Here is a 26,552-nt window from a genome sequence, read left to right on the forward strand (position 1 = left end):
TAAACACCTCATTCAAACTAATTCATTCCACATGTCTGAGTACCGACTCCGTGACCGCTTCCTCTGTGACCAGATGCACAGAAAAACTCAAAGCAAACTGACTCTTTGTAGTTGAGCTGCTGTCTCTGCAATCTTGGCTCATCTGCTGAGAGGGCTGGATGAAGAAAGGGCAGCAAGCCTGTTTTAATGAGTCAGTGGGACCAAGGGAGATAAAGGGGACATAGGTTACTTAGGGTTACTATGTTTTGAATTTTTGTTTCCAACTGTAGTAATCTGTAAATATTAAATAGGGTGGGAAAACGATTTCTTGTAACTTTAAAATGTATGTAAATATATAATCTTTTCAAATACTACTTTTTATCGGAATTCATGCAGGACTGCCTGGTCAACAAAATGTCTCAATTTTCCTTCCACCCATACAGGTAGCATCTCATTCAACTCCATTCCGTCAGCCTTCAGAACCTAGTCTGTGTCAGGTCCAACCCGAGCTACACAAGCAGGGATTATTTATTTTAAAGATGGGGATTTGAAGCACGGATAACCGTGTTCGGGAACCGTGTTCGGGGTCACACAGTGAGTGGAGGCTGACCAGAGAAAGCAGTGCTCGGCTCTCCTAGCTTGTGCCAAATTTTCTGCCTTTTAGAGGCTCAAAACCAGTGTGGGGACAACTTTGGCCTCGGAATGGAACGCCGCAAAGTCAACACGCGATGAGTTTTGACGGGATGTTCTGTAGGGACTGTAATGCTGCATATAAGTTGGGGACAAGATTTACTGGATCCGATAGCGGATCTCTTTATGGGATACTGATGTCCGAAGACGGCCGGTAGGCTGCCGAGGGCGGTAGACGGAAAAGATCGTCAGGCAGGAAAAGATCGTGCAGGACAGGTCGGGGGACGACCTAAAAGCTTGGGCTGGACTAGGGGAGGGGGCGCAGACGCACTTGGTTGGGAAGGACTGCCGGGCGAGCAAGTGTGGTTCCGGGAAGGCCTCGGGCTCGGCAGGGGGCTTCGGGGTATGGACCGCTGGGTGAGGGCTGCCTGGGCGCGCGGCGGTTACTGGGGGCTGGGCGGCTCCTCCAACCCAGCTGCGCGTAGCAACCAGCGCGCAGCAACCCGTCCGTAGCAACCCTCCCGCGGCGCCGGCACCGCCCCTAGCAACCCACCGCGGGGGTGGTGGGGAGCAGCGGGCGCGCGGACCAATGGGTGCGGAGCGGCGGGAGCGCGATGGCCAATGGACGGCGGCGACAGTGCGAGGTGCTGTTGCGGGGCTGGGCCTCTGCGCCAAGCTGGCTCCCAGCCGCCGCCGCGCGGGGGACAAGGTCGCTGCTCTCGGGGCAGCGGGATGGAGGCGTCGCGCCGCCGTCCGGCGCCCCCCGGGGACAGGTCAGGAGCGGTGGCGACGAGCGGAGGCTGAAGGGGGCCGTGGCGGTCCGGGCTGGGAGCCGAGGGGAGTGCGGGAGGCTGGGCGGCGGGAGACGAGTGGGGGCGGAGTGCGGGCAGGGGGCTGCTCGCGCCGAGGGCCGGCTCGTGTACAGTCGCGCCGGCACTCGCCGGGTGGGTCCGGCCTCGTCAGAACGCGTCTGTGAGGGGCTGCTCCGCCTGGGCCGGGGGTGCGGGGTGGTTCCGGGGGCCAGCGGAGCGGCTGTGGTGGTGGTCGCGGCATCCCGCCCCAGGGCCGGTGCTCCGGAGGGGTCAGCGCAGGCCGGGCCGGGCCGGGCCGGTAGGTTCGGACGGGATCCCGAAGCGTGGATGCGGGCGGGCGGGCGGGGTGGAATCACAGCTTCGCCTGGACCCGAGCCTGCCCACTCCGCCCATGCCCGCCTTCTGCCCGGTACCGCCTGGTCGCGGGTCAGCAGCTGAAAACCACTCAAAAGTTTGTCGCTCAGGTGGCCTTGCTGCGGACAAGACCCGTTTTTCTGTTTTATCGGGTTTTATTTACGTGAGAGCAGCGCTCTGTGAAGTTGGTTTACTGCTTTTTTTTTTTTCCCTGAAGTCGAGAGAAGAAGAATCTGTGTTTCCAGGTATAAATATGGAAGCTCCAGGAGGAGATCCCGTTAAAATTCAGCATCCTCGTTGAATTCGGATGGTGCTCGCTCACTTGTGGGCATTCGGTCAATCTTAAGTGAATGAATTTAAGGCAGTAAATTTCTCGGCTACCAGATGTATGGTGTGACTCATGATTTTTGGAATGAAAAATGGAATTGACTTTGAAATTGAGACCAGGAGGCAAAGAGGTTTTTAAGTTTTTGGACCTGAAGTTTCAATGGATAATTTTAAAGTTTGTCCCTCTTTTTCTTCCCAAAGAAACCAGCTCTTTAATTTTAAAATGGACGTCAAAGGGGAATGTGTGAGTCACCAAGTGTTTCTTCTGCTGTAGGTTCTGTCACTGGTTAACTGACTTGTTGCCGAGAGGGAGTGGAATGAATGTCTCTGACATTTTTGGCTTCCGGTTGTGTGTTTAGGACTTTTTTTTTTTTTTTTTTTTGCGGGCCTCTCACTGCCGTGGCCTCTCCCGTTGCGGAGCACAGGCTCCGGACGCGCAGGCTCAGCGGCCATGGCTCACGGGCCCAGCCGCTCCGCGGCACGTGGGATCTTCCTGGACCGGGGCACGAACCCGTGTCCCCTGCATCGGCAGGCGGACTGTCAACCACTGCGCCCCCAGGGAAGCCCCTAGGACGTTTTTGATGAAATACATGGATAGAGTTTTTGGTATTAGTACCTTTCAGTGTGAAGGATAACATCTGACTTTCAAGTTTCCCGTGAATTTTTCTTTCTTCTTTGAATGATGAGACCGTTTTCCCATGAGGCAGAGTTATTTTCAACAAAGTAGAAAAATTATGAACAAACACTACTTCAGACATTTTTCCTGTATCTGAAATATTTAGTGGAAATTGGAGATGGAATTTGAAACAGCACTCTCAGATCCTTGGCTGAGGTGAGGTGTTTGTATTGTAGATTCCCCTAGAGATGACAGTGGTCGGCTAGTGCTGGAACTTGAGCCTCTCTGGCCTTTTGTTCCCGATACAGGATTGAAGATGTGATGAGAGAGACTTCTCCGCGTGATGTGACCTTGTGACCCAGGGATGACTGAGAAAGTCCTAGTGTATGGTTTGTCCATATGCTATGATTTTTCTTCAGAAATACAAACAGGAGTGATGGCTGGAGGTTATGTCTTGGCCAGGCTTGGTATCCTCACTCAAGTTCTCTCTTTTTCAAAGGCTTCATCAGATGAACTAATTGTTGGCAAACAGACTTACCCAGTGCTTAAAAATACTTAGATTAACTAATACATGATTACAGTATGTTTGGCAGACATCAGAAGCTACAGTAAAAGCCCGGTAACGTCTAACATGCATGTCTTTCTTCAAATACGAAGGCTACATAGAGACCTAGGAAGGAAAGAAGAATCCCTGTAATAAATTTCCTTTCCAAGCAGACAGACTCAGGCGTTCTTTGGAATAGTTTTCATTTCTGGCTTCTCTTATTCTTTCCTATGGAAATGCTGTTTTCCCTGCCTTGGTGCCCAGTGAAACAAAAAGTTAACATTTCTTCTTACCAAGAGGAAAAGTATGCTTGAGTTACTCAGAAGAGGAGCTGAAGCTGCCTTGCTTCTCCATGTTTGAGGATTTTAGGACTAGAAGGGGCATTGAGAATCCTTAGTTCTATTCAAGAGTCGTTCTCAGTGGAATTGTTAAGGCTTCTTTCAAACTACAATTTCCTGTGGTCTGCTTTTACTTCCTCTGAGTCAGTTCACTAGGAAGAAGCTCTTTGTACTAAATCTGTGCTGCCTCATCAGACTTTCTTACTGTTAGTAAAGGCTGCACCATTTTCCTGTCCTGGTTAGAGCTTGACTCTGCTGATGCCCGAGAAGAGACACACTGTCCACATTCCGATGGCTGTGCTGTCTTTCTTAACTCTTAGTACTTGTTATGAGTCTTGATAATGAGGATTGTTATCTCTGACCCTTTGCTTTAGAACTTCTGTGACAACATTAATGATTATCGTTGTATCTTAGAAGTCACGAGGACCCCTGGAAGGCCACAGTTTTGAAAGGGATTGCATTAGTACTTTAGTTGTTTATCAGGTGGCCCTTGCTGTTTTACCACAAGGCATTGTGGCGAGGGGGAAGCACTGGAGGCTTCCTGGGTTCCTGAGCTCTCGTCCCAGCTTCTCCACTGTCCAGCAGTGCGATGTTGAAGCACTCATCTACTTCTTTGGCTTCAGTTTTCTCCTCTGGAATAATAGGGCTTCTTCGGATTCCCTCCATGATTTATACTGAATTAATAAAATAACATAATTTTTTTTTTCTCGCGGTACGCGGGCCTCTCACTGCCGTGGCCTCTCCCAATGCGGAGCACAGGCTCCGGACGCGCAGGCTCAGCGGCCACGGCTCACGGGCCCAGCCGCTCCGCGGCACGTGGGATCCTCCCGGACCGGGGCACAAACCCGCGTCCCCTGCGTCGGCAGGCGGACTCTCAACCACTGCGCAACCAGGGAATCCCCAAATAACATAATTTTTAAGTGCACATAGCTCAGATTTCAAAAGGTACAAAATGATATTCAGTGAAAAGTATGTTTTCTTTTCTCATTGTCTTTGTGTCAGTTCTTTCATTGGCAGGTTTCTTAGGGAGATCTTCCAAAGGTATTCTGTATATTAAGTAATCTCTTCATTTTCCTTTCTTAAAACTTGATGATTTTGAGTTTTAGGGTAGAATATGATAATCTAAACCCTGATATCTGCTTTTGTCATGGGCAAGATATATTTTTAGACTATGAACTATGGTTCCTTCAGGTTTTTTTTCTGTGATAATTAATGTATAAAAAATAAGGCTTGTAGGAAGAAAACAAGAATTATTTTTCAGACAAGCTTCCTGAAAAATAAATCACTGCTTCTTAAATTTGCTGGAAGAAATGGCAACAAATATGTAGTTTGCCTTTGATTTTAGGTTTTAGAATGAAGCAAGTTTATAGAGGGTTGACTTGTTTTCCTATTGAAATTCAGTGAATTTTGTTACGGCAATTTGATATGTCATATAAGCCAGGGGCAAAGTAGAATGAGATGTTTTGACTGAGTAAAGTTGGCAAGCTGTGCTTTTAAAAAGGGAAGCTCTGTCACGATAAAATGATCAACAGTGATGGCTTACATTTGTGTATCCTTTGCTGTGTTCATAGAGCTTTCATGTTCATGATCTCTTTTGAGCTTCACAACTCTGAAGAGAGCACGGCCACTGTCGTTATCTTCGTTCTATATGTAGGGAAATTAAGGCTCTGAAAGGGTGTGATATAGCTAAGTTACAAGACAAGTAAATGATGTAATCAAAACTAAAATCTAGAAGTAAAACTGGGCTTTTGACTTCTTGTCTCCTCTCTTCTTTTTCTCAGTTATTATCAAAATATGTGTTCCGGATCTTTCTGGATGCCATTAGTGCAAGTAAATGATAACAACTGATGATTACATCCTAGTGATTATTTTTAGGGCAAACAGTTGAAGAAATTGGACATTTTAGCAAAGTACAAATGAGTATTAATTTCATCCAATGGAATAGGAGTGGAAATATTTATTTGGTGTTGTTAGGCAAAAAAATGTACTTTCATCTTTACACAGGAGAGAAGGGAAATAAGTAACATTACTGGAGAGAAACTATAAGCTCTGAGGAAAGGAGAATCCAGCAAAAGGTGGAGTGCACTGTGATTCAGAGTAATGTCCTTTTTTAAATGTATAACGAGTAAACGGGGGGACTTCCCTGGTGGTTCGGTGGTTAAAAATCCTCCTGCTAATGCAGGGGACATGGGTTTGAGCCCTGGTCCGGGAAGATCCCACATGCCGCGGAGCAACTAAGACCGTGTGCCACAACTACTGGGCCCATGTGCCACAACTACTGAGCCCGTGCAGCTAGAGCCTGCAACAAGAGAAGCCACTGCAATGAGAAGCCTGCACACTACAACGAAGAGTAGCCCTCACTCACCACAACTAGAGAAAGCCCACGCGCAGCAACGAAGACCCAACACAGCCAAAAAGGAAAAAAAAAAAGAATAAATGGGTTCTTGAACCTCTGGATCAAGTCATTTAAAATAACCTTTCTGTGTGTCTCGCTTAAAAGAATGCTTTTTGCTTTTGCTCTGTGGGACATGCAAAATGGAGAGGGCTTCATGTAAAGCAGTTTTCCTTGTTGCATTCTCTGGGGCCAAATGAATCATCTGATCAGTTGCCAAGTTTTCCTTCTCATTGCCTCTCTCTCCCCAAGCAATTCTCCCTTCTCTCTGATTGTCTCTACTAAATGGGCTTCTTCAGAAATGGATCTTGATTCTCTAGCTTCAATTAAATTAGTTCCAGATTGTAGCAGTCATTCAAGTAGAAGACAGCTGAGCCTAGAATATTAACAGTTCTCTTCTGATGAGGGAGGTTAGATTTCTAAGGAGTCTTTTTGGCAGTTCTAATTGATCTTTATGTGCCTTTTCCCAGAGGCAATGTTTTGTTCCCGCCAGATGTGCTCTTAGGTCTCATTGGTGTGAAAATATGGCTTCCTGTATTGACATTTGGGATTTGGACAAGGTGAATCTATTTGTCAGTTGACTTAGAGAAAATTACTTTATTAATAGCTATTGACCCAACTAACTGACACTGTAATCAGTTCAGACACAATGAAATCTGATGACTCTTTCCCAATAGTATTTATACTGTAATCACCTGCTCCCAAGGGCTTCTTCAAAATCCATTCACTAGCTTTGAAATTCTGCTGCCTAAAAATACCAGTGAACTGGCATTTTGACTGAAAAGATTCTTGGGAGACTTACTGAAATACCATAATAATGAAATCCTGGACTCTCTGCTGACCATTTGAATATTTGTGGTCCAGAGATGCAGGTCTGCAGGCTGAGGCAGGTGGCACTGGGACTTGTGGTGAATGCTAGCTCTTTCACTCATCCGCTGTCTGACCTTGAGCAGATAGCTTCCTCTCTGAGTTAGATGCCTCTGTGAGATGGGATTGTAGGTTTACTGTGAGAATTAGATGAGATGGTATGTAGAGTTTTTAATGTCGTTTCTGGCACACAGTAGTTATTTACTAAATGGAACTGTACTGCACCTGGCAGTGTGGCAACATATTAATGTTTCAATATCAATAAAAATTCAAATTTTTGAAGATTTATTTAATACAAGGAGAAATCTAGAAATGTTTAGGTTTCCAGCATTAGAAAGGCTATGAAGAAGTTTTAAAAAGGTGGTAATATCATGGTGAAATTATTAAAGTCCTGTCAGTGAAGACAAGATTAAGGTAATACATTTGTTTGTAGTCTTAAAAAAGTTGTAATGTAGGGACTTCCCCGGCAGTGCAGTGGTTAAGACTCTGCGCTTTCACAACAGGGGACACAGGTTGGATCCCTGGTCAGGGAACTAAGATCCTGCATGCCATGCGGTGTGGCTAAAAAAAAAAAAAAAAAAAAAAAAAAGTTGTAGAGCAGAAATCTCACATGATAGCAGTCGTTGCATTTATTGAGTGCTTATATGGGCTAAATCTCATTTAATCTTAACAGTAACTTTCTGATTTAGTGCTCAATTATCCTCATTTTGTAGATGAGGTTAAGTTGTGTTAGAAACCACTCTAACCACAGACCCATGCTTCCCTAAATGGGGAATTTGACCCTTTCGTTTCGTCTGCTCCAGGGGTCAGCAAACCTATCCTGTAAGACACCAAATGCTAAATATTTTGTACTTTGTGGGCCATACGGTCTCTGTCCCAGCTACTCGGCTTTGCTGCTCTAGGGTAAAAGCAGCTGTAGGGAATACATAAAGGAATGTGCAGTAAATGAAAGAGCATGGCTGTTTCAGTAAGGCTTTAGCTATAGACAGCAAAATTGAATTTGATATAACTTGTGCATGTCATAAAATATTATTCTGATTTTTTTTTAACCTTTTAAAAATGAAAAATCCATTCTTAGCTTATGGGCAATACGGAAATAAGCAGTGGGCCAAATTTGGCCCAGAGGCTGTAGTTTGCAGACCCCTGTGCTGAGTCACAAGATAAGGATGTTTCTTCCTGGACAGTCGTTTTTATTCATATTGTGAATATTATTATAAGAGAGAAGTGGGGTTTTTGTTCAAATAGAGCCAGTAATAATGGAATGTAGAGTGCAAAGTTAAATTAATTGTCAGGGTAAAACTTGAGGTTCTAAAGATAGAGTATTGTAGGTGGTTTCTTCTGGCTGTACTTCCCCTCCTTTCCCCATGAAATCACTCTCTTCGGCTGTTAGAGGCACTTTGATAGAAATATTGCATGAACAAACGCACATAAACATCAGTGTGCCAATAATAGATTATTAGATATAAAATTAGACTTTAAAGGCTATTTATATGTCCATAAGTTGGAGGGAAGTAATGATTGGTGACTGGTTCTGTGAAATCACAAAAGTAAAACAGGGGGTATGGGAAGCTTTCCTGTTTCACTACCCTTGTCTCTCTGATTTACAGCTGCTGTTGTAATTACTAATTACGTTTATAATTATAAATGTATAATTACTCATACTCTTTCACTCTCAAAAATGTCTGGTTTGGAAAAGAAGGTTTTTTTGATACCCTACCTTTGAGGCGACTTGTTAACAGTTTGTGTATATCCTGGAGTTCTGTGCCTGTGGACATCACACACAAGTCTTTTTTTTTTTCCCCACTTAGAAAAATATAATCTTTATATACTGAAAATACAGTATATACACTGTACCTTATTTTTAATAGCTATATTGAAGTATAATTTACATACTGAAAAATACACCCATTTTAAGTATGCAATTCAATAGTTCTTAGCTTATTTGCAGAGTTTTGCAACTATTACCAAAATCTAATCTTAGAACATTCCCATCATACACACACCCCCACCAAAGAAACCTGCCCATTTACAGTCATTCCCTTGTCCCCTCCCCTACTCCTAGCCCAAGACAGCCACGAATCTACTTTCTGCCTCTACAGATTTGCCTATTCTGGACATTTCATTTAAGTGGAATTGTATGATACGTGGTATTTTGTGACTGGATTCTGTGACTTAGCAAAATGTTTCTGCGGTTCATTGATGTTGTTACGCGCTGCATATATCAGTACTTCATTCCTTTTTATTGCTGAATAATATTCTCTTGCATGGCTACGCCACGTTTTGTTTATCCATTCGGTAATTGATGGGCGTTCGAGTTGTTTCCACTTTTTGGCTGTAACGAGTAATACTGCTGTATGACCACTCGTGTCCAGGTCTTCGTGAGAACATATGTTTTCACTTCTCTTTCGTGTATATCCAAGTAGGGCTCGTGTGGTGACTGTTTTACAGCTTGAGGAATTATCAGACCGCTTTCCAAAATGGCTGCGGCAGTTTATGGGACCAGCAGTGTACGCGGACTCCACTTCCTCTGCATCCTCACCAGTCCTTGTTAGCGTCTGTCTTTTTCATTATCGTTGTTCTAGTGGATGTGAAATAGCATCTCATTGTGGTTGTGATTTGCTTCCCTAACGATGAATAATATGAAGCTTTTTTTAAAAAAATTAATTTATTTATTTTTGGCTGCGTTGGGTCTTCGTGGCTGCGCAGGCTTTCCCTAGTTGCGGCGAGTGGAGGCTACTCTTCCTTGCGGTGCGCGGGCTTCTCGTTGCAGCGGCTCCTGCTGCAGAGCTTGGGCTCTAGGCGCGCAGGCCGCAGTAGTTGTGGCAGGCGGGCTCAGTAGTTGTGGCTCGCGGGCTCTAGAGCACAGGCTCAGTAGTTATTGTGCATGGACTCTGCGGCGTGTGGGATCTTCCCGGACCAGGGCTCGAACCCGTGTCCCCTGCATTGGCAGGCAGATTCTTAACCACTGAGCCACCAGGGAAGTCCCATGAAGATTTACTCTTATGTTTTCTTCTAAGTTTTATAGTTGTAGCTCTTACATTTTGGTCTTTGATCCATTTTGAGATTGGTGCCCACAAACAAAGTTGTGTAGGTCGAGCACATTCTCAGAAAATTCTCTGTGTGTATTCTGCAGTAGAGCCTTGTGGCTATCTTCAGTTTACATTGTGGCTAATCAGTAACTGGAGAGTGGTCCAGGAGAATGGTGTTCTGTGGGCATTCCCATGGGCCACACTTGTGTGATTGATCTGTGTTCCTCAAAGATATATCTTAAGGTTTTTTTCTGTACCAATTAAATAGGAAATTTTCCATGAGAAAAATGGGAGGAAAAACAGTAATTTCATTTCTTTTACTCTATAGGACTTCTTTTTGTTTTGTGTGGATTTACTAACCAGGCTTGTTTAGGCTTGCTATTCAACAACTTAGTTTCAAATGAAGGAAAGAGACTGTTAAAGGAAAAAATGCAAGTTTAGTAAGATCATATTCCAGTTTGACTAGAAATGCTACTTCAGATTTATTATAAGTACATAAAATATCTTTATTATTTCTGCTAAGTTATATTTGAAACTAGAGCACAGAGAAAGTGTAACTTTTGACGTAGAGGAGGTATCTAAGTGCTACAGTTATATAGCATCTTTTTAGTGCCTCTTCCGTTCCCGTCAGATGCTTTGATTACACCACCCTGTTTATGTAAACTGTTCATCTTGCCCAGGCTTGATGAAAGGAATTAGTGGTGTCACGATAAGGCATTAAAGACACAGCTGTTTTCTTCACGGTTAGAGGTCTTAAGAGAAATGTTTGAGGACTTCAGTTCTGTTTCAGATTTTAGCGTTATTGAAGAGGTTTTCGCATTTTATGGGAGGATAGAATGATTCTTTTTTCCATGCTAGAGGGTCTCACAGTTCTGGTTTAGTGAAGAGGGCCAAGTGAGTTGGAGGAAAAGCAGATTCATAGCAGTAGCTGTTGAAAATACTAATCCATTACAGTGAGTTTACTTTTTGTCTTAGTTATTTTATGTAGGACTTTTTCAAGTGTGTACTAATGTTCACTGGATACTAATAATCTATCACTGTATACATAAAGCTTGGTTTAAAAATATGTGAATGAGGATTAAAAGCAGTAAGTAAATCAGGAGCATATCTAGATAGGGGCCCACAAAGTTGAGGCGAAATGTGTAACAGATCTGATATTTTTGTCTATTTGTCACTCTTTTAAGCTAGGGAGAAAACGAGAAGATTTATTTAACATTCAATGTTGTTGTTGCTATTCTTTTTTTAAAAAAAATTTATTATTTATTTTACTTTTGGCTGTGTTAGGTCTTTGTTGCTGCACGTGAGCTTTTCTCTAGTTGTGGCAAGCGGGGGCTACTCTTCGTTGTGGTGCGGGGTCTTCTCATTGTGGTGGCTTCTCATGTTGCAGAGCATGGGCTGTAGGCACACAGGCTTCAGTAGTTGTGGCACGTGGGCTCAGTAGTTGTGGCTCATGGGCTCTAGAGCGCAGCCTCAGTAGTTGTGGCGCATGGGCTTAGTTGTTCTGTGACATGTGGGATCTTCCTGGACCAGGGCTCAAACCCGTGTCCCCTGCGTTGGCAGGCGGATTCTTAACCACTGCGCCACCAAGGAAGTCCATGTTGTTGTTATTCTAAAATGTAAAGGTTATAAAGGAATTAATAGAGGGGACTGTCAGAGAATCAGAACGCACCTCCACATCTATATCTAAGGGGTTATTAAATCTGCTTACATGTTAGTAGTCAGGAAGAGCCTTGGACATCGTATACAAATTCCAGGTTGCAATGCATTATTAAAATGCACAAAACCTCTAAAATGTAGGAATGTGGTGAACTGTTAAACCAAAGTGCTTTGGTGTGTTTACCCCAAATGCAGGAAAGCCATTCTTCCCTTTGTAGCCATGGAATTTGTCTTATTAAATAAGATTTTGTATTTATAGTTTTTTTCTGGCAATCAACTCCTAGTAAAAATTTATAGTACAAATAATTGAGAACCACTTCTGTCTTGTTTTATACTTTACTGTTTCTAAGAATGATGAGTCACAAAATGTTAAATTAGGAAATTGTCAGAAATAGAAAAGACTTTAGAGAGAGCTTAAAGGCATTCAGAAGGGTTTGGTTTATCAGTTGAAGACAGTCATTTGATTCCATTTTTGTGGACTTCCGTCAGTCAAGCAAATCTGTCTCCTGATGGTATTAAATCTTGTCTGTTCATTCGTACTTGCAGTCTACTGTGATGACTGGCATAGAGTTTTATATTGTTTTGTTTTGTTTTTGGCTGGGCCACGCAGCTTGCGGGATCTTAGTTCCCCAACCAGGGATTGAACCCGGGCCCCCCCCCGCCGCCCCCGGTCAGTGGAAGTGTGGAGTCCTAACCACTGGACCACCAGGGAATTCCCTGGCATAGTGTTTTATTAATTCTTTTATTGAAGAGGAAGTTACATGACTTTCTACATCTAAAGGAAGTCAGTGGCCTTAGTAAGATGCTGTATACTATCTAACTTTCTGTCTCCTAGAGCTAGCTTCAAAAAAGAAGTAGAATATATTTGATTTTTAGGTGTAATTTAGACTTTGCAAAGGGACCAGGATTAGTATCTGTTTCTGCATGGCTCTCCAGGTCTGTTTCTTTATCTTCAAGGTGTGAAAAATAATAGTACCTAATTCATAGGACTGTTTTGAGGAATAAATAAAATAATACATTAAAAATACTTAGCACTGGGACTCCCCTGGTGGCACAGTGGATAAAAATCCACCTGCCAATGAAGAGGACATGGGTTCGATCCCTGGTCTGGGAAGATCCCACGTGCCACGGAGCAGCTAAGCCCGTGCGCCATGACTACTGAAGCCCGCGTGCCTAGAGCCCATGCTCTGCAACAAGAGAAGCCGCTGCAATGAGAAGCCTGTGCACTACAATGAAGAGTAGCCCCCGCTCGCTGCAGCTAGAGAGACCCCGCGCGCAGCAACGAAGACCCAACGCAGCCAAAAATAAATAAATAAATTTATAAAAAACAAACATATACTGAGTACTCATTATATTCCAGACACAGTGCTAAGTATTTTTTTTTTTAATCAGTGATAATTGTGTCTTACCTTTGGTCAAACCATATAACCTCCCTGGACTAACTACTAGTCCTTACCTATGAAATGAAAGATTGAGACTAGATAGTGCTGAATTCCCTTCAGCATTATTTCTGAAAATGCAAGACTTTAATGTAGTCCCTATTTAACTACACTTTATTAAGTAATTAATAAATATGAAAAATTGTTTAAATTCACTATATTAAGTAATTAATAAACATGAAAAATTATTTAGAAATTGTTTAAAGTCATCAAAACCATAAATTAAATCAAGAGGCCAATTTACCTATCAAATTAGCAATTTTGTGTGTGTGTGTGTGTGTGTGTGTGTGTGTGTGTGTGTGTGTGTGTGTGTGTGTGTGTGTGTTACGCGGGCCTCTCACTGCTGTGGCCTCTCCCGTTGCGAAGCACAGGCCCCGGATGTGCAGGCTCAGCGGCCACGGCTCATGGGCCCAGCCGCTCCACGGCATGTGGGATCCTCCCGGACCGGGGCACAAACCCGCATCCCCTGCGTCGGCAGGCAGACTCTCAACCACTGCGCCACCAGGGAAGCCCAGCAAATGTTTTTAACTCTTAATATTCCTTTTTTATTGAAGTATAGTTGATTTACAATATTATACTAGTTATTACAAGATAATGGCTATAATTCCCTGTGCTATACAATATATCCTTGTTGCTTATATCTTTTTTTTTAGTATTTTAATTTATTTTTTATACAGCAGGTTCTTATTAGTCATCAGTTTTATACACATCAGTGTCTAAATGTCAATCCCAATCGCCCGATTCAGCACACCACCATCCCTACCCCCACGCCACTTTCCCCCTTGGTGTCCATACGTTTGTTCTCTACATCTGTGTCTCAACTTCTGCTCTGCAAACCAGTTCATCTGTACCATTTTTCTAGGTTCCACATACATGCGTTAATATACGATATTTGTTTTTCTCCTGACTTCACTCTGTATGACAGTCTGTAGATCCATCCACATCTCAACAAATGACTCAGTTTTGTTCCTTTTTATGGCTAATATTCCACTGTATATATGTATCACATCTTTATCCATTCGTCTGTCGATGGGCATTTACGTTTCTTCCATGACCTGGCTATTGTAAATAGTGCTGCAGTGAACATTGGGGTGCATGTGTCTTTTTGAATTATGGTTTTCTCTGGGTATGTGCCCAGTAGTGGGATTGCTGGATCATGGTAATTCTATTTTTAGTTTTTTAAGGAACCTCCATACTGTTCTCCATAGTGGCTGTATCAATTTACATTCCCACCAACAGTGCAGGAGGGTTCCCTTTTCTCCACACCCTCTCCAGCATTTTGTTGTTTGCAGATTATTTATTTATTTATTTATTGGTCACATTGGGTCTTCATTGCACGTGGGCTTTCTCTAGTTGTGGCGAGCGGAGGCTACTCTTTGTTGTGGTACGCGGGCTTCTAATTGCGATGGCTTCTCTTGTTGCGGAGCATGGGTTCTAGGCATGTGGGCTCAGTAGTTGTGGCTCGCGGGCTCTGGAGCGCAGGCTCAGTAGTTTTGGTGCACGGGCTTAGTTGCTCCACGGCACGTGGGATCTTCCCAGACCATGTCCCCTGCGTTGGCAGGTGGATTCTTAACCACTGCGCCACCAGGGAAGTCCCCAGTATATGGTTTTAAAGAGAAAAAAAAAAATCCCCACGTGCATGGGGTTCTGTGCTCTGCCTTTTTCTTATCCTTTGGGTATTTGAATCTCCTCAGGTCCTCTGTGGACTGTGTGTGGCATTAAGGATGGCACGTCCTCCTGCAGTCAGTGTGGGCAGCATCTAGAAGCCCGTGCTTTCCCTAAGGTAGAATTAATTGGTTCTAAATAGCCCAAAGAGGTAGATACATGGAAAAGATGAGATTGACATGGTTTTACAAGGATTTTCTCTTTACATGCTTCATTTTCATGTTTTTTTTTTTAACAGTGCCTTTGAGGATGAGACCATGAAGCTCCGGCAGCTGAAACTGGATAATCAGGTGAGCAGAGTCTCCTCGCTTGAAAGACGTGGACAGCTATACTGACCGTGAAGCTGATGGTCTGAACTTTGGGCTCTGGCAAGACCCACGTGCCTTGAGGACATCAGCATTAAAACTGGCCTTGGATTTTTCAGTCACTGAGAATTCCTTGGCAGCTGTCACAAGAATTAGGAAAATGTTAACATTGTATTTCTGTGTAGTTAATTTGATCCTGCTGCCTTAAACACCTCTCTGCACTGTAATTTCATGTAACTACAAGATGTTTTTCTTATCTTAAAATGCAAATCTGAAAATAGTACTGTGCTGCTTAAAAGCCTCTGTTGTCTACAGAATACTTTTCTTCACAGCACTGGTCCCACTTTTCACTTACGCATTATTACTATCCTTTTTTGGCACTGATTTGACTTATGTTCATCTCCTCCATTAGACTAAGCTCCATGAGAACAGGAACTGAGTCTGTTAATCATGACCATTATATCAGGAGTTCCTGGCCTAGGGCTGGGCCCATAGTAATCCTTCATTAAATGTTTGAATGAAGGAAGAAATAAATGAACAATTTTGTATTGTTACATGATGTGATCATCATGATTAGTCAGTTTAGAAACTATACCCAACATATATTACTTCCATATGAATGTTTTCTAATTCAGGAAATTCTGTAGGTCCAGGCTGTGATGTAGGATCATTAACAATCAGTGTCTAGAGTGGTAGGTGACTAAAAACACCTCCAAAGTTTTGTCTTGCTTCTTTATGTTGCTGTTGGATCTCATAACAGGACTTGGAGTGTAGTAAATTACTTTAAAGGTGGAATCACTACAAACTAGTTACGAGGTCTCCACGGGGACATGCCTGGGACCATCTGGCCTCCAGGGCCCCTCCCAAGCCCTTGGTGTCCATGGGGCCTCCATGGGGCCTGTCAGCAAGTCCACCGCCTCTCAGGCCACCACCTGGGAGGCCTTCTCATGTGCGCCTGGAAAGGAGCGTGGCCCAGTGGTGGTCAGGGACCCTCTGCTTCAAGGTGGCGGCAGCCGCCTCGTCGGTCAGCACCACGCATCCTGCTCTGCCCGCCGCCCTCCTCCCTGGCTGGGCTCGGCATCCCGGGCCTGGATCATGGCCTCAGCCTCACCGCCTCGGCACGAGGCCCCGTGGTGGTGCGCGCCGTTCGCCCTGCCCGCCTCCAGGTGTGCTGGCCCACGGAGCCTGGCAGTAGCAGCTTCATGGACAGGCAGCCTTCCTCACAGCCACTGCTGGCATCCTTTAAGGAGACTGGGGCACATTTGAAGCAAATCTGGTGTTGCACAGCAGGGTAGGAAACGGCCACAAATGTCTCAGCAGTTGCAGGAGGCTGCCTGCATCTCCCTGCGCAGGGCATGTGGCCTCTAAGCAGAGGAACCGGTGCGGGTTGTGCACCTGATTCTGTAAAACTGCTGCTGAGCCTGTGAATAAACAGTTCTTTCTAGTACTGAAAAAAACAAATAAACACAGGAAAGAAAGGAATCTGGGATCATGAGGGAAATCCTGATTAGATATAGATTTATCGCCACCACCCCCCCCTCGCCCCCGCCCCAGAGCAGAATAATTGAGCCCTTTATCTTTTGCATTCCATTGCATAGCAGACTGTATTTAGGGAGACATAACACAAGATTTTAGATTTTTGTTTAGATCTTTGATTTATTTTTATAAGGCTCAGGGGTACATCCCTTGCTAACATGAAATGAAATCTATGGTCATCTACCAAGTAATGAAATAAGACGTAAGATTTAAATTTTGTGCAGTTTTTGAGTTTGGTATATAGGTATACTTTCTGGATTTTTTTAAAAAAAAGGCCCAACTATTTTGTGATTTTTATTCTTTTCAGTGAGAATGCTACATGTGGTGTGGTATGTGTGTGGTATTTTGGGATTTGGGAATTTTGTAAGCCTTTTTATAGTACAAACTTTTTTAAACTATGGTTTTACATAGGTAATAAAAGCATATGAAGGACTTTCCTGGTGGTCCAGTGGTTAGGACTCAGTGCTTCCACTGCAGCCGGCACGGGTTCTACCCCTGGTCGGGGAACTAGGATCCCGCCTGCCGCGTGGCCAAAAAAGTAAAAAAATAAGAAGAATTCAGATAATACAAAAAAGATATTGGTGAAAAGTCTTTCTCCCTCTACTTGGCTAGTTCTTTACCAGAAATAGTCAGTGAATATAAAGACATAAAACTTTATGGGAATTTTTAAAGATTCAAAGCAGTCTCTTTGGACCTGATGTATAAATTTTGTTGCTAAATAGTGTATGAGAATCCTGTGCGAGCCCTGAAATGCTGCCATGAACAGAAGAGCAGGGGCTCAGGGACTTCACCGTCAGACGGCCTGTAGCAGGAAAGGCAGCGCCACATACCGAATACAACACTGGCCCAGAAGCAGACTTTGGTTCCCGTTCTAGCTGTGCCTTTAATTAGCTGTGTGATTTTAAGTTAGGTCCTCAAACTCTGTGAACCCCAGTTATTTTGTGTGTGGATTGAGGTCAGACTGGGTAAAATAACAGCTTGTTGGGGAGGATCTTAAGAGTGTGGGGGCCCGGGCTGGGATGGATGGCGGCGCCTTGAGGAAGGCTCGGTTGCTCCCCGCTCTGGCCTGCCAGGCTGGCAAACTCTTGGTGCGAGGCTCACAGTCCAGGGCCTGCCGACCCCCCCCACCTCCGAGGGGTACGGGGCATTCCCACCCGTGACGGTGAGTGTCGGTGGACTTGGGAGGGGCTGGGGGCCCTCCCTCTCGCCGCCACCGCCTGCGGTGTGGGGATTCTGCTGTGGGAACGTCCCTGTGGCTGAGTTACTGGTCTGAGCTTGAGAGGTAGTTCGCTGAGAGCAGCCAGAGTTAATCAGCCTCACGAGGACTGGTTCACACTAACCAGTATCCTAAGCAGTGAATCTAAGTTGGGGTTAATTTATTAATTGCTAGTGAACCATATACCAGAATCATCAGGTCATCAGTTTCCCGTTAGAAGAGTCTGTCTGGTGAGTCTGAAATCAGAGCAAGTGGAGTTTGTAAAATGAGCTTTATTGTAAATATCATTGTGTGATGGCGTAATTAATTCACCTCTACTAAAGGGTTATACCTGCCCAAGGAATGAGATACCTGATATCTGGCCAGGACGCTCCCTGCCTTGGATCATTCATACTAGAGACACAAGATGAATCCTGCTCTTCAGTTCTACTTACCTTATTTCCACAGAGACCATTTTCCTTCTCTCAGTGTATTCTTTTATCATCCACTACAGTGTTATTGATTTGATTAAATTCACTTCCTTCATATCTATCCTGTTTTTCTGATAGTTAATCTTAGAATTTAATGTTTAAAACTCCTAGACTTTCAGATAATTTACACATGGCTGTTTTTGTCCTATACAGATTTTTGAACAGCTTTATTGAATTGTAATTCACATATTATTAATGCTCAGTTACAGTGTACAAATGATTTTTTTAAATCTTGTGTAAGTGGAATCATACAATATACAGTCTTTTGTGCCTGGCTTCTTTGGCTTAGCAAAGGGCTCACCCATGTTGTAGCATGTATCAGGAATTCATTCCTTTTTACTATTGAATACATTCTGTTTTATGAACAGACCATGTTTCTCCATTCATCAGTTGATGGACATTTGGGATGTTTCCACATTACAAATAATGCTTCTCTGAGCATCTGTGTACAAGTTTTTTTTTTTTAAATTATTGTTTATTTATTTATTTATTTTTGGCCGCGTTGGGTCTTCGTTTCTGTGCGAGGGCTTTCTCCAGTTGCAGCAAGGTGGGGCCGCTCTTCATTGTGGTGCGCGGGCCTCTCACTGTCGTGGCCTCTCTTGTTGCGGAGCACAGGCTGCAGACGCGCAGGGTCAGTAGTGGTGGCTCACGGACCTAGTTGCTCCGCGGCATGTGGGATCCTCCCAGACCAGGGCTTGGACCCATGTCCCCTGCATCGGCAGGCAGATTCTCAACCACTGCGCCACCAGGGAAGCCCTGTGTACAAGTTTTTGTGTGGACGTGCTTTCATTTCTCTTGGGTGATCTACCCAAGTATAGGTATACCAAGATATACCTAATATGCCTTGGGTAATCGGAGTGTCTTTGCAGGTCATATGGTAACTCCGTGTTGAACATTTCAAGGGACTGCCAGACTGTTTTCCACAGTCACTGACCATTTTACACCCCCACCAGCAGTGTATAAGGCTTCCAGTTTCCCCATTTTCCTGCCAGTACTTATTATTGTCCGTCTTTGATTAGAGCCATTTTAGTGAGTCTGAAGTAGAGTCTCATTATGGTCTTGATTTGCATTTCCCTAATGACTAGTGATGTGGGACATCTTTAGTGACCATCTGCGTGTTCTCTTTGGAGAAATGTCCATCCAAATCCTTTGCCCGTTTTTTAACTGGGTTACTTTCTTTTTGGTTTTGAGTTGTAAGAGTTCTTTATATAGTGTAGATGCAAGTTCTTTATCAGAAATATTATTTGTAAATATTTTCTCCAATTCTGTGGGTTCTTTTTTTACTTTTTGGATGGTATCATCTTCAGCCCCAAAGTTTCATCTATTTTTTCTTTTGTCACTTGCACTTGGGGTGTCATCTAAGAAACCATTGCCTAAACGAGTTTACAAAGACTCGCTCCTGTGTTTTTTTTAAGAGTTTTACACCACTTTCCATGATCTGTTTTGAGTTAATCTTTTTATATGGTATGAGGCAGGGTCCAGAATCACTCTTTTGCACGTGGGTATCCAGTTGTCCCACCACCATTTATTCCACTGAGTATATTTTGCTTTTATTTTTACTACTGTCACTAGATACTCGTATTTTCGGGGTATATGGCACCTTAACTAGCTCCAGAATGTAAAGATCTTCAGATTCTTTCAGGGATGTTACTCAGACAGGTATGCACGTTAGGTGGAGAACGTTGATGCCATCTGGCAGTCAGTGGATTAAAGTATAGCACAGTCCATTTGGGCCGGGTCCCCATCTACGGATACGCACCCTTCGAAGGGAGGCAGCCATCAGTGCGTCGAATCGGTACTTGAAGAAGTCTGATTCAGGGACTCCTGGCGGTCCAGGGGTTAGAACTCGGTGCTTCCACTGCAGGGGCCCGGGTTCCACCCCGGTCAGGGAACTACCATCCCCAGAGCCGTTTCATGTGGCCAAAAAGAAAGTCCAGTTTTAAACTCTTAGTTTCGTCCTCCCATGATCTCTCTTTGTGTGCCAGGAAAGTTGATTATTTTTAGCCAAACTGATAGACCTCTGGCAACCATTGTGATCTTGTACCTGCAGTTACGCAGTCCGTTCCAAGAATGTCATAAAGTAACCAACCCATTTTCTCTGGGAGTCCTTTGAAAATTGAGAATCAGTGGAGTCTCAAGCTATCATTAATTTCAGGCTTGCATGGGATTTATTACTTTATTGGATAGAGTCGTTTGATGGAACCCCTCCCCCCCCCCGAATATAATCTCCTTTATTTCCTCATTTATTTTGGTATTACCATTCAGAATTTTGCTTCAGGGAATGATAGTAGGACCTACCACCAGATTCTGGAGAGGATGGATTCTTTGAGTTATTGCTCAGTTTCCAGGGAGCTGGGAAATTTAAAGGTTAATTTATGTGACACTTAAAAGTCCTGAAGTCAACATTTTAAATTGTATTTAGGCATCAAACAGTCACCTTTGGCTCTTTTCCCAGCTGTGCTGACCTTCCCCTTACAAAGGTAAGGAGTCCTGTGTTTACGTAGCCTCATGTAAGCACTCTTAGCTTTTCAGGGAAGGTAAAGCATAAATAAGTTGACACCATTACATTGAAACTCAACCACATCTCTTCTCCTCCGTCCAAATTATGTGAGGGTGATTAGAATGCTAAGTTAGGTGATAGTTTTTACCAAGATGGCAGTTTGCCCATTTGTGGGTATTTTATGGGGTTTTTTCTTATTTACAAACTTGGACAATAAGAGGGTATATTCAGTGCAATAATGTAGCAGCTGTGTCCCTGAGGTTCACAGTTTGAATCTAGAGTTGTTTTTTCTTAAGTTGTTGATCTGAATGGGTGTGACTAGCGTTGACATGGATAGAGAAGGGCTTCACCAGACACCTTAATAGGATCACTGTGGCCACAAATCTAGTCTACCCTTTGCAGGTCTCAGAACTCGGTTTTGTCAGTGAGCCCAGATGTAACGTGACATCCGGCTCTGTGGTTCCCCTTTTCTAGACCACAGGCAGGATTGTCCTCTGGAACAGATGCACACCAGTCAAACTTACAACACTCAGTCATGAAGCCAGATGCCAGTTTATTCATTTACAGTGAGAACTCTGTACTCTTGCAGTGCGTGTTCATTGCTACTGTTTTTAATGCTCTGTTCTTGGGAAGAACAAGAAGTTAGACTGAAAATGAGAAGGCTGATTGGTAAGCAAGGAGTCAGAGGAAAGAGAAGGAGATAGTCCTGAGGGCTCGTTCAGCAAAACCATGAAGAAGCCTTGGATAGTTTCCTGTCCTCAGAGAGAGGGAGCTTTCCCAGTAGATAGGGTGCGCTTGTCCGCCAGACTCAGCATCTCTCTTTCTTGGACAGGATGGACGTATTCTGTCAAATTCTTGCTCTTTGGCTGCTTTTTTCTAGACCACAAGCAGAATGCTCCTTTTCTGTACAACAATTTTTCCTTTACATATGTTAATAAAATGGATTCGCTGTAGCTCATGTTCTTGTTTCATCAGTTGTTTCACAGTTATTTTATTTTTTATTTTTTTGGCCGTACTACGCGGCATACAGTATCTTAGTTCCTGGACCAGGGATCAAACCTGTGCCCCTGCAGTGGGAGAGCGGAGTGTTAACCACTGGACCGCTAGGGAGGCCCCAGTTGTTTCACAGTTATGAGACTATTTTGAGACTAAATAGCTGTGGCCACATGGATAATATGCGACAGTTTCTCACGTCTTTATACTTCATGTTTACCATCTCTTTCAGGCAGTTAGTTTACTTCTTATCCATTATACAGACTTCTTAGTTGCTAGAAGAATCTTATCAGCAAGTTCCAGGGGGAGAACCTCATTATAACCTCCTGTGTATTTAGTGTTCCTGGGACGTTAGGGTCCACCTCTGTGTATTAATTCATGGATCTCAAAATAACCTCAAAAACCCCAATTATTCTTTCCCAACTTGCTCTAAGTTCTCTTTTCATTCTTGACAGTATAGTCCCTTTGACATATTATTTTAGCACCCCTAGTCTTTTTCCTTATGCACAAGGTTGGGTAAAAAAGAAGAGGTATATTTCTTCTGTCTTCTGAATTTATCTGCACGCTTTCATCAGGCCAGTTCTGGGAAAAAATGGTTCCTTTCCTACTAATAGTCTCACCTCTTAGATTAGCTCTTCTTCCTAGTGACACTTTTTAAAAGCAGTGTCAATGAAAAAAGTAAACAGTTGGCTTTTTGCCTGAGAAACAGTAAAGTAGGTTATATATCTATGCTTTTAAATCATGGCTTAATTTTTTAGCTTGGGGCTTGACACTCTCCTGTTCTGAGACATCCCAGATCCATAGTAATTTCTATGTATTACAAGCTCTTATTTGCCAAGGCTTAAAAATAGTATATATGCTGGTACCTTCCTTTTCATCTCATTGGATTTTTTTCTGATAGTCTCTCATGCTTTTTTCCTGACTTTTCCTGCTACCCTACTCTTTTATCTTGCTTTTATCCATAGAGTTGATTGTTTTTTAATTGGAATTTTCCAACTGCCATTTTTTTCCCATCTTATCCTTGACGCTAATTTGTTGGATTACTAATTATGTAAAAATGAGCAAGAAAGCAAAACTTACTGCTTTTTAGCTGATTAAAACATGAAAATAGTTTGGGGTTTAGAGGATAATGTTTTTTTAAATTTTATATTGGAGTATAGTTGATTAATAATGTCGTGTTAGTTTAAGGTGTACAGCAAAATGATTAAGTTATACATATACATGTGTCTATTCTTTTTCAAATTTTTTTCCCATTTAGGTTATAACAGAATATTGAGCAGAGTTCCCTGTGCTATACAGTAGGTCCTTGTTGGTTATCTATTTTAAATATGAGTAGTGTGTACATGTCAATCCCAAACTCCCATTCTATCCTTCCCCCCGACCCCAGTCCTTCCCCTTTGGTAACCACAAGTTCATTCTCTGTGAGTCTATTTCTGTTTTGTAAATAAGGTCATTTGTATCATTTTTTTTAGATTCCGCATACGAGCGATATCATATGATACTTGTCTTGCTCTGACTTCACTTAGTATGGTAATCTCTAGGTCCATCCATGTTGCTGTAAATGGCATTATTTTATTCTTTTTTATGGCTGAGTAATATTCCACTCTGTATATGTACCACATCTTCTTTATCCATTCATCTGTCGATGGACATTTAGGTTGCTTCCATGTCTTAGCTATCGTAAACAGCGCTGCAGTGAACATTGGGGTGCATGTATTCTTTCGAGCCACGTTTTTCTCCAAATATATGCCCAGGAGTGGGATTGCAGGATCCTATGGTAGCTCTATTTTTAATTTTTTAAGGAACCTCCATACTGTTCTCCATAGTGGCTGCACCAATTTACTTTCCCATCAACAGTGCAGGAGGGTCCCCTTTTCTCCACACCCGGTGGATAACAAGTTTTATCTTTTTCTTCCAGTTACAAAAGTAAGAAAATTTAGAAAACTAGGAAAAGGAAAAATAATCATTCATATTCTAACACCCAGAGAAATCACCATTACCATGTTCCTTCATCTTTTCTCCTATTCATATGTGTTCATATATTTTAAATTTTATTGTGCTTTGATCATAATATGTTAGTTACTATATATTTTTAATATACTTAGATCATGGTCTCGCTTTGCTAGAAATACATTTGTATAATTTTAGATAGATCTTTTATAGGTGTTTAGTAAATATTTATTAAATGAAGTGAATGAATCCTTACCTCTCTCTGTGTCTCAATTTTCCCATTTCTTAAGTGGGAAAATTTAATTTACAAGAGGTTTTGTAAGGATCCATGAAAGGCCGTATATGTTGAAGTAGCTAGATCTCATCATCACTCTCCTGGCCATGTGCTGTCACAATTTTCCCCAGAGAGCGCTGCTGGAGAAGAAGCAGAGAAAGAAGCGCCTGGAGCCGCTCATGGTGCAGCCGAACCCAGAAGCCCAGCCACGCCGGTCAAAGCCGAGGAGAAGTGAGGAGCGTACCCCGCTGGTGGAACCTCAGGCCCCGCGCAGCGGTGTCACCCTGCACGGTGCGTGCTCAGGCGGCATCTCTGCCCGCTGCTGCACGGTTTTCACAGACCTGGGGGAGGCAGGGGGATTCTCAGATGGACCGAAGGGACAATATTAGCATCGTTACCAGGTGCCTCCGTTTATCTTTATAATTGCATTCAGGGCCTTTGAGTTGGAATAAAAGCAGTGGTCTGATCAGTGGAGGATACCTTCAAGTTCACAACCGTCCTGGAACTGTTGTTTTAGACGCAAAGTGAAAGTGTCCAGAGCTGCCCACTTGAGGAGCTTGCAGGCTTGATTGTCGCCTCCTGGCAGAGTCAAGCATGAAGCCAGGAGCAGGTAGGAGCACCCATTCTTCCGGTGGCCGGACTCAGGGGCGTCCGAGTCAGCGACGGGGTAGAGGCAGAGCAGGGTTAAACGGCTCTCAAGCTAGCCCCCTCGGCTCCTGGCTTGGACGGGATCTGGATGGACCTCGGAGGACCTACTTGGCTTTCAGTCTCATTCTCAAGTTTCTAAAGCACAACATCAGGTACATTGACTTTAGTGGCAGTCAGGGCGTGTTGATCAAAGGAACACCAGATAATAAAATGGATTCCTCTGTTAACGCATGTCCTCGTGGATGTTAAAGAAGGAGAAGTGAAACGGTGTGGTGGTTCTTAATTCAGATCACATACCCCAACACCATCCAGCCAAATAGTGGATAATACTTTCTTCTTTTTTCTTTTTGTTGGGCCCCTAGGCATTGAGGGTCCTGCTGCCTTCCTGAAGCCAGATGCTCAAGACGTGGAAACCAGACTTCACGTTCTCTCAGTAGGATCTTCTGCCATGGAGGAGGATACTGAAGGAAGTGCTGATGGAGATAGCACTTGGGACCCTGCTTCCAAGCCAGATCTTCAGGAGATTCTCCAGAAACATGGTGAGGATTGGTAACAGTTTTGAGGCAGTGAGTTAGTTAAATAAAATATAAAACAGGGAATTCCCTGGCGAGCCAGTAGTTAGGACTCTGTGCTTTCACTGCCAAGGGCCCAGGTTTGATCCCTGGTCGGGGAGCTAAGATCCCACAAGCTGCGTGGTGCACCCAGAATACATATATAATGTGTGTGTGTGTGTGTGTGTGTGTGTGTGTGTGTGTGTGTGTAATATCAGCAGCATTAGCTACTATTATGGCTATTGCCTTCCTTTTGACATTTTATTTTTGTCCCCACGCTGTTCCTTTGACTGAGTTGCCCCTCAGCACCCTCCCCTGCCTCTGTTTCACAGCTTATATTCCTCTAGTGGTAAGGGGAGAGATAAACAGCCAGCTTAGTGGAAACACAAATTGGATCAAAATATCCTTAAACCAATAATACTTTTTCCATTAGAGCCTGCTTTCTGCGAGTTGGAGTTATTCTCATAAATATTCCTGTACGTTTCAGAGGTCCTTGGTAGTCTTCTCCTTCTTAGAGAACTAATTTTATAGTGGGAAGGAATTAAGCATCCCCTTTTCAGATCCAGTAATGGCTGTATGTTTGCCGGGTACCTGCTCTGTCACAGGCGTCGCTGGGCACTGGGGTATGTGGGTCAGGAGGTTCTAGCACAGACTGGCAGGATAGATGTACATTCAAATGGATTCATATTTTCATTCATTTAGAAAACATGTATTGAGGATATGCTATATATCAGGCCTTGTTCTAGGCACTTAGGATACAATTGTGAACGAGGTTCCTGCCCTCGTGGAGCATTTATTCTGATTGAGGCTTCGTGCACCTAAATTGAGGCTTCAGGGACCTAAATAGCCAAGGGAGTGTGGAGAGGGGTGCCCAACCAGAGTTGATCCGGAGGTGACGTCTAAGCCAGAGCGTGATGCGGGAAGAGGAGCCAGCAGCTCAGAAGGGCTGGAGTGCAGAGCGTGAGGTGACAGGTGGGAAGGGGTGTGGAGAGAGATGGGCTGGAGGGGTGGGCGGGCTCCGATTTCGTTGGGTTTGACAGGCCGAGCTAGGGTGTGGACTTCCTATGAAGAGTAATAACAGGAGCCTATGGGATTTTAAGCTGGAGTGATAGCAGCTTTGGGCTGTGGAAAAATTACTCTGCACCATGAAGGATGAATTGGAGCGGGTAAGTGTGGAAGCAGGAAGGCTAATGAGATAGTTTGGCTGATGGGCTGATCTCGAGTTATATTTTGGTGTATAGAGTAGAAAGCAGGAGAAACAGAACTCCACTGCAGGGCAGTGAGAGGAACAAGACCCACATCGAAGGAGGTGGCGACTGGGCTGAGGCGTGAGGGGTGCGTGTGCTCCTGTGCACAGCTGTCGGCTCAGGGGCGGCTGGACACGACACTGTGAATGTCTTTTGCTTGTCAGCCACTTGACGTGCCTTATCTCAGTATCTGTGACGGTACTGTGAGCCGTTA

The 26,552-nt window shown here is 43.7% G+C and overlaps 1 protein-coding gene across 7 annotated transcripts in view; it reads left to right on the top strand.

Annotated features, from left to right (window-relative positions):
* The first annotated feature begins 1,235 nt into the window (after positions 1–1,235).
* Positions 1,236–26,552, top strand: part of TULP3 (TUB like protein 3) — a 37,752-nt gene continuing 12,435 nt past the window's right edge. For 3 of the 7 annotated variants that reach the window (XM_067008540.1, XM_067008541.1, XM_067008544.1), the window contains exons 1-4: positions 1,272–1,382; positions 14,887–14,938; positions 24,024–24,183; positions 24,903–25,079. In XM_067008540.1, the coding sequence (XP_066864641.1) occupies positions 1,342–1,382; positions 14,887–14,938; positions 24,024–24,183; positions 24,903–25,079 (430 nt within the window). In that variant the 5' untranslated portion in view covers positions 1,272–1,341. Of the gene's footprint in view, positions 1,383–14,886; positions 14,939–22,924; positions 22,967–24,023; positions 24,184–24,902; positions 25,080–26,552 lie in introns of those variants that run through there. The other 4 variants (XM_059081361.2, XM_067008545.1, XM_067008542.1 and 1 more) reach the window with 3 other exon arrangements.

The sequence above is a fragment of the Kogia breviceps genome, chromosome 12 (assembly GCF_026419965.1).
Source record: "Kogia breviceps isolate mKogBre1 chromosome 12, mKogBre1 haplotype 1, whole genome shotgun sequence".
NCBI classification, from domain to species: Eukaryota; Metazoa; Chordata; class Mammalia; order Artiodactyla; family Physeteridae; genus Kogia; species Kogia breviceps.